Here is a 16,218-nt window from a genome sequence, read left to right as displayed (position 1 = left end):
GATATTTCAAAGGAGCACTGACCATTCAAGTAATGATAGAAAAGAGGTAAAGATGAAACAGGGTGGCGAAGAGACAGAGGACGGAGCCAGTAAGAGGAAGGGAGTTACTAAGACGAAAAGCCTTTGACTCCACCTTGTTGAGAAGAGCTGTATGTGGGGAGCCTCCCCACAAGTGACAGTTATACTCTACACAGGGGCAAATAAAACCCATGTATAAAATCAATAACGGTGCAGGGGTACGGAAGGCATGGAGTCTGCTTAGCACACCTAATCTACTGGAAGCAGATTTTGCAAGAGAGGTAATATGATCTACCCAAGTATGTTCAAAGATGATGCAAGACTGAGTTGGATATTGTTAAAAATTAAAGGTTACTCCCATGGCATATTCTGTCGGGTTGAAGGTTGTAAGAACTGAGTTTCTGATACATTTAAAACAACAAGATTACTTTTACCCCAACCAGAGATATGAGCCAAGTCAGACAGTAGGTGTGCCACTGCCTCCATCGTTTCACTAATCACCTGGAATCTTCCTACTTCCCCAGTCTTCTGCAATAACTTCAGTAACCACTCCTCTCCCTCTTGGCCTTGTGCTTTTACCAACTCTATAAATACTTTTGCCATCTACAAATAAAGAAAAGGCTATATGCCTTTTAAGTACTGAATGTACTGGAGATAAGATGGTCCAAAGGCAATTACCAGTGCTATGACATACTGTACTAGGAGTATACAACACCAAAAAAAAATAAAATTACTTACAGACAACATTCAAAGGAACACTAGCATTCTCTGGCACCATAAGCGTTTTGTGTGTAATGCTACAAATCAGTAGCTTCCCGTTATCTCCTGGCTCGAACATCCGTCTCAAGGTGGATATACTTTTGTATATGCCCTGCAAAGAGAGGAAAATTAATCAGAGCTGCAAAAAAAGAACATACAAAATAAACTATACAGTATATGGCACTCTTAAAATGCAGTAGTCTGGTTATGCAGACAGCATTAGCAGCAGAGAAGAGCAACACATTTATGCCAATCATGCTATTTACAAGTGGATCTACAATGAGTGACAAGCCAAAGGTCTCCTGGAACTTGGGAAATCGTTTGTTATGCCAGATGTCAACTATTATTTCCTGTGGGGTCTAAGCAGGTGGGAGGAGAGGGGCATCCCTCACCATCTATATTTATTTAATTGTAAAATTATAATTAGTGAAAGATAAAAATGGTAGATTACTAGTGGAGAAGGGAGAAAAAGTGAGCAGATGGAGAGAACACTTTAAGGAATTGTTGAACAAAGAGGATGGAAGTAATGCGAGTATAAGTGCCTGGGGAATGGCTGGGAGAAGGAGGGAGGTGAGAAGACAGGAAGAAATCAGTAGGATAGAAGTTGTGGAAGCAATGAAGAAAGTTAAATTGGGGAAAGCCCCAGGAATTGATGGAGTGTGTGGTGAAATGCTGAAGCATGGGGGAGAGATAGTAGTAGAATGGATGTGGAAGATGTGCAGATTGGCCTGGGAGGAAGGTAGAGTCCCGGAGGATTGGAAGTCAGGTATAATTATTCCCTTGTACAAAGGAAAAGGGGAAAAAGAAGTGTGTGGTAATCATAGGGGCATTTGTCTTCTTAGTATAATAGGAAAAGTGTATGGTAGGATACTTATTGACAGAGTTAGAGAAAGAACAGAGAAATTAGTTGGAGAAGAACAGGGAGGCTTTAGGAAGGGAAGAGGTTGTGTAGATCAGATATTCATTCTTAGATCTTTAGTGGAAAAGTTTCTAGAGAAGGGAAAGAAGTTGTATGCAGCTTTCATGGATTTGGAGAATGCATATGACAGGGTGGATAGACATGGATTGTGGAGAGTGTTAAGAATATATGGAGTAGATGGGAAGTTGTTGAATGCTGTGAAGAGTATGTACGATGGTGCGAAGGCTGCAGTGCGTGTGGATGGTGAACTAAGTGAATTTTTCTCTTTGAAAGTCGAGTTGAAACAGGGACGTGTCATGTCTCCATGGTTGTTCAATCTGTACATGGATGGGGTAATAAAAGAGGTACTGTACAAGGTAGGGTAGTGGATGTTGGAGTGGCCCTGGTGAGAGAGGACAGTGTTTGGAAACTCCCTGTACTGTTGTCTGCAGATGATACTGTGTTGTTGAGTGAAGACGAAGGGGAGCTGCAAGGCTTGGTGGATGAGTTTGGGAGAGTGTGTAAGAAACGGAATCTAAAGGTGAATGTAGGGAAGAGTAAAGTGGTGGTCTTTGAGAGAGGTGAAGTCAGTGAATGTACAGTGAGGTTGGATGGTGAGGAATTGGAAAATGTGAGTATGTTTAAGTACTTGGGTAGTGTGATGAGTAAGGATGGAGGTTTGGAGGGTGAAGTGCTTGAAAGGGTACAGCAGGGAAGAAAGGTTGCTGGTTCTTTGAAAGCAGTGATAAGAAACAGGGAAGTGAGCATGGAAGTGAAAAAGTTACTACATGAGAGTGTTGTGATACCAACTCTAACGTATGGAAGTGAAGCTTGGACGTTGTTGGAAGGACACAAGTCAAGAGTGACAGCAGTGGAAATGAGTTATTTAAGAGGAGCCTGTGGAGTCACATGGAGAGACAGGCTGACGAATGAGGATATAAAGGAGCGTTGTGGTGTGGATGTGGATGTGATAGGAAGCGTTATGAGGAACACACTGAGGTGGTTTGGCCATGTGGAGAGGATGGAGGGTGAAAGACTGACGAAGAGAGTGTATGTGAGTGAGGTGGAGGGGGGAAGAGGGAGGGGGAGGCTGAGGATGAGATGGAGGGATGGGGTGGAGAGGTATATGAGAGAGGGGGGTTTGAGTTGGGAGCAGGGCAGTGAAATGGCGGAGGACAGGGCGACTTGGAGGCGATTTGTTTGTGGCCACCCCAAACAGGATTTAGGCGTCTGGTAATAGATAGATAGATAGATAATTAGCTACCCTATTCTTTGGTAGAAAACAAGATCTGGGTGATGATAGTGCTGAATAACTGAACAAATAAGAACAACTTAATTCAAATAAATTTTGTATCATAGGTGAGCAAGTCTACTGGATTGGAAGAAATTTATGAAGAAAGGATAATGATTACGGTGTTGCTGATGGTGTTGCTCAACCACAGTTTGTCTAATCGAACAGACCTGTCTATTGCAGGAGAGGAATTGCCCCTGTGGGGTACCATACACAATTTAGTTGCAATTTCTAGCTTCTCTATGCCCTCTTGCAAGGAGAAAGCGAAAGTCAAGGTTGGTGTAATGCCTGGGAAATGGAAACTGATGGTTCAGTAGTGTGTTCGTATATGTGTCTGTGTGTGTGTGTGTGTGTGTTTCTGATGAGATGCCAATAACTGTTCCCCTGATGTTTCTTCAACCTTGTCCTTTACCTTCCTCTCACCAAGGGAGTAAACAAACTAAGGGTCATGAGATCATAGAGCCTCCAATCATCTCCCAGACTGAACCTCTGAAAAACTGTCACTTGGGCTGGGGTGTTCTAACCAACAAACAAAGTGTCATCATCATCATCATCATCATCCTTATTTCTTTTTTTTTTCCCACCTAAGGATGGAGTGCGGTTGTGGACAAACACAAAGCATTACCTACCCCTTTATCTGCTGGCGTTTCCTCTGTTTCTGCAGATACAGTAATGTCACGTTCTCCAAGGAACCATCGCATGCTGACTGCTGGACGTGCTGCTGCCACTGAGCATTTGATAGCAGTCTTCTCTGTACTCGTCACACTCAAGATCCTCTGGTTGTCAATTTCCAGGACAGGACTGGTTGGTCTCACTGGAAAGAAACTGGATGTCAGGATACAAAACAAAGTATGACACAATCAGCAGCATAAAATAGCACTACCATTACAACAGACATGATTCAAAAGCTTCCCTAGGCATTATTCTAACACAATTTCCTACTAACAAAAGGGGTGGGTGAGACCTAGAACACAGAAGGAAATTGTATCAACAGATGAATTACTGTACTATATTAAGAGTAGCCAGTGATATGGGCCATTTATTCATTGATCATTCACTTTAATAATCTTGTCTTCATTCTACAGGCATATGCAATCCATTCTATGTGCCTCATATGAATAAACTCCTCTTGCCACACTTGCTGGGTAGAACCATTCTGTCATCTGAGACATCATATGTTATGTGCATTTCCATTCATACTTATTTACCTAGTGTGTGAGAAAGAGAGGGATGGAGGTTGATGAGGCTAGGGAACTGACAAGAGATCAAGCTGGCTGGATGAAAACCGCACAAAGGATGGTATGACAAGGGTATGGCATCCCCTATTCGACCGACAGTTGTAAGACTGGCTCAATCTGATCAGTGATTGAGGACCTATGTGTCGAAGGTGAAGCCAGGATTCTGGGAGCTTAAATATTGTCTGAATGAGTGTGCTGCCCATTCCAATGGGCATGCTACTGATCAGTTTTCCCACTACTGTGTTTTTTTCCTTATCCTTCCTTTCTGAACCCTACCACCTCCCACCCACAAAGACACAGAATAATTATCTCAATACTTTAGCCTGAATTTCTAAACATCAACATACATTCACTTATGATACCAACCATCTTTATACAGTACTGGCATTCCATGAATCCTCTGATTCTGTAGCTCAATTACTTCAATATTTTTCAATACTCAACTCATACTGATGTCAGCATAATACCTATAATGAAATACTTCAACTCAGTTATAAAAAAATGCATTTGTATGTCATGTCTCCATGGTTGTTCAATCTGTACATGGATGGGGTAATAAAAGAGATACAAGGTAGGGCAGTGGATGTTGGAGTGGCCCTAGTGAGAGAGGGTAGTGTTTGGAAACTCCCTGTACTGTTGTTTGCAGATGATACTGTATTTTTAAGTGAAGATGAAGGGGAGCTGCAAGGGTTGGTGGATGAGCTTGGAAGAGTGCAAAAAATGGAATCTAAAGGTGAATGTAGGGAAGAGTAAGGTGATGGTCTTTAAGAGAGGTGAAGTCAGTGAATATACAGTGAGGTTGGATGGTGAGGAAATGGAAAATGTGAGTATGTTTAAGTACTTGGGGAGTGTGATGAGTAAGGATGGAAGTTTGGAGGGTGAAGTGCTTGAAAGGGTACAACAAGGTAGAAAGGTTGCTGGTTCCTTGAAAGCAGTGATAAGAAACAGGGAAGTAAGCATGGAAGTGAAAACGTTATTACATGACAGTATTGTGATACCAACTCTAACGTATGGAAGTGAGACTTGGACGTTGTTGGAAGGACACAAGTCAAGAGTGAGAGAAGTGGAAATGAATTATTTAAGAGGAGCCTGTGGAGTCACATGGAGAGAGAGGCTGACAAATGAGGATATAAAACAGCATTATGGTGTGGATGTGGATGTGACAGGAAGCATTAGGAGGAACATACTGAGGTGGTTTGGCCATGTGGAGAGGATGGAGGGTGAGAGACTGATGAGGAGAGTGTATGTGAGTGTGGTGGAAGGGGGGAGAGGGAGGGGGAGGCCGAGGATGAGATGGAGGGATGGAGTGGAGAGGTATATGAGAGAGGGGGATGTGAGTTGGGAGCAGGGCAGGGAAATGGCGGGGGACAGGGCGACGTGGAAGCAATTTGTTTGTGGCCACCCGTACGGGACTGAGGAGTCTGCAATAGATAGATAGATAGATGTACCGCAGACCCTCACTATAACTGACGAACTGGGGGTAGTCTGGTTTGATAAAGCCAAAAGTTAGTTAAAATCTGAGGTCCCCCACTCCCCATAGCTGAGATTTCAAATATGTTTGAAAATAAATGAGTACAATATCATGATGTAGTACTAAAAATTAAAACTATGCCCATTTTACATTAACTTGGCCAATAATTTCACCCTTTTGCTGCTTATTTCAAATCCTTGTCATAAACATTTCTTTACGACTAGTATCGTATTACTATAATATGTTTTTACAACTCAGCAATCACAATGGGGAGAGGGCAATTTCAGGCCTGGTTGAAGTAAAAATTGTAGAAAATTCATGTACTGCTAACCAATGCACCATATTTAATAAGCAATGTTTGTCATAGCAGACAAAAGTTCGGTGAGCTCTGAGGTGTTCGTTAAATCTGAAATCCATTATATCAAGGCTTGTTACAGCAAGGGTCTATTGTATTTTGAGTCTGAACCCCTAAAGCCAAAAACAACATTGGCCAAAATAAAATGAAAGCTGTTCTGAGCTGAAGAGGTTCCTAAGACTGTTTCTAGCCACAGCGGACCAGAGACATCCCACCAAAGCTGAACATCTAACACTGTCCAGAAAAAAATAACATCTCCATGTGAAGGCATTACTGAGATTGTTTTTAAATCCTAAAATCTGGCCATGAGTCAACACAAAATTAAAGACATTCCTGGGAAAAAGGAATTATGTCAAATTTGCTTATATAGAGCTGACTTATGTCATGCCTACTCAAATATTTCTGATATTTCGCCAATGTGTAAAGAGGTTTAAACCATAAATGCAGGGGAAAATTACATTTTCTCCAACTATCAAACAGTTTCACTAACTTAACTACCGAAGCATACAGCAGTCCTTTTCTGGTTTTTGGTTATTAACACCACCAATGGTAATGAGCAAAAATCACATGGCTTCTCGAATACACTAGCACTTAACAGATTAACATAGACATATGCTAGTTGGTTTGTTGCACTTGACAGAAGCAAGTCTTTGCACAAATTCAGTACCTGCACTAAGTAGTAGTTGCATGAAATTGAATATTTTAGTTATATGGTAACAATGAGTCTCCTTGTTTACCAGTCAAGTTAATTTTCCAATCTGAATACAAATGGGCATCAACTGACTTTTTTAAAAGGGGTTAGAGAACTTATTCATGTCAGAACAAATGCACTCCAGTTACACAACCTTTTGAAGACACTTCAGTCACTGACCTGTAACGATGACATTCTTTTTTCCAACTAAGGAGTCTCCTACAACAAACACTTTGCATGTCCAGTGTCCATGATGTTCAATGTTGGCGGAGTTTATTACAATGCCACACTCATTTCCAACAGTGTTGGCTGGTTTGCTGATGCCATCATACACATTGCTGTACACATCCTCAACCTGGAATGAAAAACAGGTATCAAGTACTGGATGCATTAAAACTAAAAACAAAGTGTACTAACTGGCTGTTGTTGTTGTTAGACTCATCTACACTGTGAACCCAGTGGACTGCAGGTTGCTCTCCTGCAGTAACAATCCTCCAGTAGGGAGACTGAGATGGCATCAATTTTGTACCCTACCAATGGCTGATTTTTCTTAAAATGTTTTTACAAGAAAATGTTTGGCATAGCCAATGTATATGTAAATGTGGCAGTCAAGATGAGGTCAATTTCTATGTGTGTGTGGGGGGGGGGGAGCACACATTAACCCACAGGTGCTCAGATTTCTTCAAAAAGAACAGAATGTGGCATTTGAAGGGTAAATAAATGGGGAAACCCCTGGGTACAGACCTAAGAATTTTGCACTATAAAGCTGATAGCAGGAGGGTGGTCTGCTAAGCACGGTACCCTTCCAGTAAAATCCCCAACACAAGAAGGCAGGGCATTAATGCGTTAAATACCAGTAATCCCAATTATCAACTGGGGTGCCAGTAGGGTGCAGGACCCCCCCCCCCCGTTCCCCGTAGGTATGCCATTGATAATAATCTTTAATTTTAAGTATGAAGTTTTACTTGCACGTCATTTGATATAGTTTCTAACCCTTTCATATCATGACGTCTCTCCTTGGCTAAATAAAATTGTTCGGTGGTAGCAAAAACTGATATCGTCATACTGTTAAAGCCACATCAGTAGTTATTAAATCAAATGAACAATCAATGAGAGAGAGACGGGAGGGGGGGGGGAATAAACACGCACGGGCCTATTTAAGATAGATTCCCAACAGTAACCAGACAATTAAAAAAAAAAAAAAAAAAAAGTGGGGGAAGGGGGGAACAGTGTACTCTCCTCTTCTTGTTATCGCCCGTCTTTAGAGCGCGGCGCGATAATGTTTTTGCCTGTGTGTGTGTGTGTGTGTGTGTGTGTGTGTGTGTGTGTGTGTGTGTGTGTGTGTGTGTGTGTGTGTGTGTGTATTCCCATTATATTTCATGAACGGCTTGAGCTATCAACATGAAACCTTCAGGGTTTCAAGATGTGGCCAAAATCTTGGACTAGTTCGAAAATGGGCACCCGGGGTCAAGGTCACCAAAATGGCTGCCAAAGGTTAACTAGTTTTTATCGCCCGCTTTTAGCACCAGTTTCCTGATCGGCTAGAGCTATCAACATGAGACCTTCAAGGTATCAAGATATGGCTAAAATCTTGGACGAGTTCAAAAATGGGCACTCGCGGTCAAGGTCAAGGTCACCAAAATGGCTGCCAAAGGTCATCTAGATTTTATCGCCCAACTTAAGCACCATTATATCTCATGAACGGCTTGAGCTATCAACATGATACCTTCCGGGTATCAAGATACGGCCAAAATCTTGGACTTGGCCAACAGCATATTCTGGTGGGCGACTGGCATTCGGCTCCCGAATGCTTTTTTTTTTTTCATTCCTCCTGCAGTGCCATGACTTATCCCCCCCCCCCCTTTTTACAGGAAAAAAATGAAAGCTTCTGTATCCTCCTTTCCGTGTTCATTTTGCAGAAAACCGATAATATCTACGATAACATTCCTCTTTAAATATTATTTGTTTTTGTAACAGGAAAGAGACTGGGAAAGCTTCTGCACTCCCTTTTCCTTGTCTTTCCTCTAAAACAAATACTTCCACGACAAGGAATATACAGTACCTTAAGTTCGTTGGTGAATCTTGTCCCTGTTGCAGGACAGTTGTGTTTGCTCTCTCTCTCTCTCTCTCTCTCTCTCTCTCTCTCTCTCTCTCTCTCCCCTGGAGTTGTATGACAGAGGTTAAACAACTCAGGGTATGAATGGTGAGAGGACGAAAGGTCAAGGTGGCTGTCTATTAACTGTGGGATCGTTGAATGGAGATTATTTCTAACAGCTGCACTGTCAGAGGATCTTCCCAGACAATTAAAAAAAAAAAAAAAAAAAAAGGCTAGCGGGAGTAAGCTAAAAAAAAAAAAAAAAAAAAGTCTAGCGGGAGTAAGCTAAAAAAAAAAAAAAAAAAAAAAAAGTTACGCTACGGCTTATCACCTTTAATACGATACCTCCTTTTCAATGCTTATTCTTGCTACTGAGAGAGAGAGAGAGAGAGAGAGAGAGAGAGAGGAGAGGAGAAATAAAACCCACATAACAATCTCACCTGTAGTATCCTGCCTCCCTCACTCTCCCAGATGCAGTACCGGCTCTCCCCGTTCACCCCGCAGTCAAGGTTAAACTGTTCCCCGGGGTTCACGACGATTTCGGAGTAGTCGAAGATGAGGGACACGTCTGAACCCCGCGCACCTGAAATGGCAGACGGAGGTTTAAAAAGGGGGTGCGTAAAGAACAGCACTGCATGCTGAAAAACAAGCATAGGGTACAGATCACAACCGAGAGCTACCTAAAACATCTGTGCAATGCTGTGTGCTGATAAACACGGTACACTCCTCAAGGAACTAAGTATTTTTTCCCAAGAGATGGTGAATACCGGTACATTAATTTTCAGACACAAATGAATACAATCTAAGTGAACAGATAATGGTACCGTATCTGAAAAAGTATCTTTCCTCGCTGAACATGGCACAGTCTATTTACCTACTGTTTCAGGCCTGGTCAGCTTAACTTTATGTTCAAGTTCTCTTTAGGGATAAGATCAAAATGGCTCAAGGGTCTGGACAAGGCCTAATCCAGCACGAGGATGGTACTGTCGGGCTGATATAGCAGCTCTCCTACCAGAGGGAAACCCCTTAATACATATTGTTTGCGAGTCCACGAGCAGGTATTCCCAAAATATTAACGGGAATATGTTAGATTATCACATTTTTTTTTTAACGGTGGAGTACACGCACATACAGTACATGTGAACCTAGAATGCTGTACGGTGCTAATAAAACACACACACACACACACACACACACACACACACACACACACACACACACACACACACACACACACACACACACACACACACTAAAATGACATATCCATAAAGCAAAACATTTACCTCAACCAGTTAAGCATCACAAATTACCTTCTTGATTGCCCATTATGAAAACAAGACCAGCGTGCCGACCTACTAAAATTGGAGCTAAGGCATACGTTATTTCGACATGCTCTGACATAGCTGCTGCTCCTTAGAAAAATACAGAAGAGAGCCAAATTCAAGATCCATTCATTTCGAGATCCCTGGAAACGCTGTGTTGAATTTAAAAGACTGGAGGTCGTAAACAGAGGGAAATACAGACTAAGGAAGACAGTTTCAGAGTTGACCTGTTGCATACATGACAGAGTAACAGTTAACTCTTGCGTTATTGCGCTTGACAGATCAGGAGTGAGAGCGTGCTGTCATAGTGCTACGCGTACGCGCTCGCCATAGTAGAGGGATGCAAGCAGATAGTTTAGAACGGCAGTGACCATGGAAGTACCACAGCAGGAACTGAGACGCAATAGTGGGACGAAGAGAGAAGCTGGGAGCATGGTGTAAAGGAGACCATGACTTGGAGTCAGTAAGAGGAGACTGATGATAAGGCGAAAAACCTTTAACTGCACCCTGTTTAGAAGACATCTCCGTGTTGAAGCAAATATAAATATCTCCTGGAATGTCTGGGCAAAACTCTGATAAGCGTAAGGACAGGTGAAAAAAAAAAAAATTACGGGTACAGTAGCTAACAAAAGCTTGCTACTATTACACAGAGTTGAATTTCACTTTCCTCCCTGAAACATCAATAAGAATCATCTCTGGGCTGAAAAAAAAATAAATAAATAAATAAATAAAAATAAAACCTCTCCCAACTTTGGTATACCAGCCATGTATAAAGTATACGCTATATGTACTCAAGTCAAATAAAACATGTAACCATACTGTAAGAGACGGTGGCCTTGGGAAGGTTAAAATTACTTCTAAAAAAAAGGGAAGGGAGGGGAAGGAACAAGTGACAATTGCTTACTGTGAACATAGCCTAATTCGTAGCACGAATACAATGATGAAAAAAAAAAAAAAAAAACTTCACGCGTAAAATACCAGGAAGACAAACATAACTGCTAAACTGTGAGGCCTTTGTTATGTAATGTAGGCAGCAACACACATGAAACTAACACGGCACAAATAAATGCAAACCCCGCCCACGTTTCCTTTATGAAGATGTGCAACGTATATATTGTCATCTTCAGCAGCAATGTCTTAAAATTAACAACAATCGCAGGTAAAAGGAATGACGTAAACAAGTTACTGCGCAAACACAGTGTTGGTGCAAGAGCTACGTGGTGAGAATTTTAAAAGCCGAAAAGGTCACTGTTATTTTTAATTTCCCCGTCTTTCTTATAAATGCCATAGCAAATCCCCCCCCCCTCCTTCTCTCTCTCTCTCTCTTTCTAACGAGTAGGTTAAGTGGGCATCTCCTACGGCGTGCTAGTAGAAGTAAACTCTCTTGTTGTGCATATCACGACGCTGCACTTAGCATGTGTGTGTGTGTGTGTGTGTGTGTGTGTGTGTGTGTGTGTGTGTGTGTGTGTGTGTGTGTGTGAGAGAGAGAGAGAGAGAGAGAGAGAGAGAGAGAGAGAGAGAGAGAGAGGGGGTGGGGGGGGGACTGTGCTTGCTGATAACCTAAAGATGAGCCAGTAGCATTATAGTAAGGCCCCGTTCACACTTACACTGTACACGCTACGGTGCTGAAGGCCACTCTAAAACCATACTGATGTGACCTGTAGCTGTTTCCCGTGGTCAGGACATCGCCATGCTTACGCAGAGGACCACGGATGACCACAGTGCAACAAATTTCCTCTACCGGCGTCATCTGTAGCGTGTACCGTGTGTGTGTGAACGGGGTGTATCGCGTGTGGGTTATGTCCTCTGCTGATGTTCTTTTATGATCTCCAGAAAAAAAGAAAAAAGAAAATCATGTGGATGTTTTGTCATGGCAGCATTTTCATAAGGATAGCTAAGGGATTCCTACTAATGCAAAAATTTCCTGAACACACCGGCAGTGTCAAGATGGATGGAACTGGTTAAATCTGCAGGTATATATAAATAATAAACTAACAGGATCAGGATGGGTAAAGAAATGAACTTAATAAACCCGAACTGGTAAATCACACTGCATCATCGAATCATAGACTGGGTAGCCTAAAAGAATACTACGAATTTTCACGTTTATTACACTGATATATTCACTGTGTTTCGTTGTACAGACTAACAAGGAGAAAAATCAGTTAAGCACTTGATAATACGAAGATAATTACTTCTACCTTGTATTAAAAAGTGTTAAGAAGTGGAATAATACATAATCCTTCAACATGGCAAAAACAAAGGCCTCAGGAACAATTACTGACAAAGCAGCGTAAAAAGAGTGAAAGTCGTTAAAACACACACACACACACACACACACACACACACACACACACACACACACACACACACACACACACACGGGATCCGGCATGTGTATACATTCCATGCCAAGGCCACACTGTAGACAAAACCTCATTGTCAAGCCATAAGATGCTTCGTGAGGGGAAAAAATGAGGAAGACGACAGCAACTGGATGCAAAAACGATGAACCACCTTGATACGTCTTGGGGAGGTGACGGGAGGAGGAAAGCTTTGAGAGATGGTTTGGGAGGAGGAGGAGGAGGAGGAAAGATGTGGGATGAGGGAAGGAGGAAAGGTAGGAGAGAAGGTGGGGGAAGAGATAGGAGGAAGGACGATGGGAAAGAACGTAGGAGATGAGGGAGGAACAGTCTGAAAGAAGGTGAAGGTGAAGGAGAAGGAAGGGGAGGAACAGTCTGAAAGAAGGTGAAGGTGAAGGAGAAGGAAGAGGAGGAAAGGTGGAGAGAAGGTGAGGGATGAGAAGGAAGGAGGAGTAGAGTGAAATGGGGAGGGATGTGGAGGAAAGCAGAGGGATGAAGGAGACGGGAGGAGGGGCAAATGGGGGATGAGGTAGAATGAGTAGACGAGGAGGAAGGCAGGAGGCGAGAGAGGAGGGAGGTGAGGTAGATGAGAGAATGGGATGGAGGAAAACTAGGTAGGTGGTAGACGACGGGGAGATGAGAGAAGAGGAGACGGGAGAAGAAGGGGAGACGAGAGAAGGGAGAAGTAGGGGGTGGGGGAAGTAGAGGGAGGAGGAAGTAGGGAGGTGAGCGAGGAGTGGGGAGGGAGTAGGATGAACTGGGAAGGAGGGAGTAGGGGGAAATGGGATGGAAGGAGTAAGGGGAAATGGTGTGGGGGGAGTAGGGCGAACTGGGGAGGAGGGAGGTATTGGGAAATTGGGGAGGTTTGTTTCACTTTCACCGTAACTTCCCACGCGTCGAGGACAATAGTTTCTTCGCCACAAAAGCAACACGAGTTTAGCGGAGTTTGGCAAGGCGGTGTTGAGTTTCTTTCACACACGCACTTGCTTCCTCTCTGTGCTGGCCTACCCTGGTTTATCGCAATGGTTTATCTCAAGCAAGGTACGGTATGGGGAAGCTTGGATTTAGGAATAGGCTTTAACCGGTTCAAGCTGATGACGCGAGGCACCAGGGTTTTATAATTTATTTTGGTAGACAATGTCATTCAGATTTATGAAATTTTTCAGATTGGGCGGGGAGGTTATACGTAGCTTTAACTCCTTCAATCTGATGATGTGAAATACCGGCAGTTTATACTTTATTCTTGGTACTTTCTGACGATATTTTAAAGATTTTTGGGATTTTCTCGAAATGGAGGGCTCATATATAAAGAATGTACAATATATATATATATATATATATATATATATATATATATCTACCTAGGCTGCTTCCCCCAAGGAAAGGGAGGTAGCCGAGACAGGACGACTCACTCTCCATTTACTCATCCATTCAAACATTCATTCGCATCTTAGCCCCAAAGGGGAGAACGGACAGATCCTCACCGCACCACACCGCACAAGGGTCAACTGGGCAATGCAATCAGTGACATCAGCAGCAGGGCCCGACAGCAGAACTGGTTTACCCCTGCCACATCATAACAGACCCATCCCCTTACCCGCACCTGACTTGACTAGCTGATCAGACCAAATGCGGGAGAATATCCCCTCAGGGCTGCGTCATCACTTATTCATTCACAATTTCTCTCCATTTATTTCTGTCACGCACAGCCACTCTTCCTTGCTCAACAGACATCCCTCTCGCATCCAACGCTCTCTTCACACTGTCCATCCAACCTATTCGTGGTCTTCCTCTCAGCCTTACACCTCTCACATCAGATCTAGTTATCTTTTTCACCAATCGCTCATTATCCATTCTCTCCATATGCCCAAACCATTGCAACACCCTCTGCTCAACTCTACCAGCCATCTCCCGAACAACTCCAGTTCTCCTTCGCACTTCATCATTTCGCACCCGATCCATACGCGTCACTCCACACATACTCCTCAGACATCTCATCTCCATTACATTCAAACTTTTCCTCTCTGCTACACCCATATTCCATGTTTCAGCCCCATATAATGCAGTCGGTACCACAACACCCTCATACAGCCTTCTCTTTACATCCATTCTAAGCGAACGACATTTAAACACTTTTTTCATTCCTCCCAGCACCTTTCCTACTTCATTTATTCTAAACTTCACTTCTGCATCTATTCTTCCATCCACAGCAACATGTGACCCTAGATATTTAAAACAATCTACCTCCTCAAGCAACTCACCATTCAAAACTATATTCATCCCCCTACCATCTATCAACCTCGTACACTTCATCACTTTACTCTTATTCTCATTTACTTTCAATTTCCTCCTTTCACACACCCTTCCAAACTCCTCTACCAACTGTCTCAATCTCTCCTCTGAATCAGTCACCAGTGCAGTATCATCTGCAAAAAGCAGCTGCTTCAGATTCCACTCTCCTCCATCAACATTTACCAGACTCAGACCACCTAAAACTCTTGCATTCACCTCCCTTACAACACCATCCATGTAAATATTAAACAACCAAGGCGACATCACACATCCCTGTCGCAGCCCCACTCTCACGGGAAACCAATCACTCACAGCATTTCCCACTCTTACACACGCTCTACTATTTACATAAAAACTTTTCACCCCTTTTAGTAACCTACCATCAAGTCCATACAATCTTAAAACAGTCCACAAAGCCTCCCTATCAATTCTATCATACGCTTTCTCTAAATCCATAAATGCCCAAAACACATCCTTGCCTTTCGCTAAATACTTTTCACACACTTGTCTCACAGCAAACACCTGATCAACGCATCCCCTCCCTCTCCTAAAGCCACACTGCTCATCACTAATCACTCCCTCTGTACCCTCTCTAACTCTCATAATTAACACTCTACCATACACCTTACCTACAACACTCAACAGACTTATATATATATATATAAACTCCTTTACTACAAGGTCTCCCATAGGATGAATAAAGTCGTCTGGTAGCAGCAAGGATTATAAAGATACATAAACTACACTTTTTTCTCTAACATGGTCTAAAATTGCTGCTTCTCCATCTTGAATGCTGCTTTGTAACACTATAGTAACTCTAGAATATGAATATAATGCTAGTGACGAAGAAGTTCTATGGGCAGGATGCAGAGGCACAGCATTGCCTTCTACCCCGAACTATGTGAAATAAGCTACAAATGAATGAAAATATCAGCCAGTGTACTGTGAAACAACTATACTCGACCACTTCAGATTACATATTCTAGTGTATTACTGCCACCTCAGACGGTTTTAATCAACTTGGGGAAATTCTCTCGTACAGACTGGGTTAATAAAGACTATCTAACCCCTCCAGTCTGAAATATGATACACTCCACAGCAGAAGTTCGGTTCAAACTTTCTTTTACCATATAGGCCTGTGATCTGGTAACAACGTACGGCAATTTTGACGGAAAAGCTTTAAATACTTTTCACTCTCTTGTTTACTACTTTAATATAATTTCTTCTACGTAACAGATCAGCAGGCTCATTTAGTTTAATTTAGTTTACAGGATGCTTGAAAGGAAATTACAAACAATATGAAACAGACGTCAAGGTAGTGAAGGAGTTTATCGGCTTTATTACTATTCTTTATATTATTCTGGCTACCTACAGACAATCGATTGACTTTATTCTGCTGAGAAATATGCGTCGTAGCGAGTG

The 16,218-nt window shown here is 42.5% G+C and overlaps 1 protein-coding gene across 11 annotated transcripts in view; it reads right to left on the bottom strand.

Moving 5' to 3' along the window:
- Fas3 (fasciclin 3) overlaps positions 1-16,218 on the bottom strand; it is a 73,820-nt gene that overhangs the window by 46,909 nt on the left and 10,693 nt on the right. For all 11 annotated transcript variants that reach the window (XM_080272500.1, XM_080272535.1, XM_080272549.1 and 8 more), the window contains exons 2-5: positions 9,257-9,399; positions 6,902-7,076; positions 3,596-3,780; positions 757-889 (exon numbers count right to left, since the gene is read on the bottom strand). In XM_080272500.1, the coding sequence (XP_080128626.1) occupies positions 757-889; positions 3,596-3,780; positions 6,902-7,076; positions 9,257-9,399 (636 nt within the window). The remainder of the gene's footprint in view (positions 1-756; positions 890-3,595; positions 3,781-6,901; positions 7,077-9,256; positions 9,400-16,218) is intronic.

Source organism: Coenobita brevimanus, chromosome 6 (genome assembly GCF_032717465.1).
Source record: "Coenobita brevimanus isolate Jiangsu-jjx chromosome 6, ASM3271746v2, whole genome shotgun sequence".
NCBI classification, from domain to species: Eukaryota; Metazoa; Arthropoda; class Malacostraca; order Decapoda; family Coenobitidae; genus Coenobita; species Coenobita brevimanus.
The sequence above is the reverse complement of the archived record's forward strand: the minus strand, read 5'-3'. Positions and strand labels throughout refer to the sequence as shown.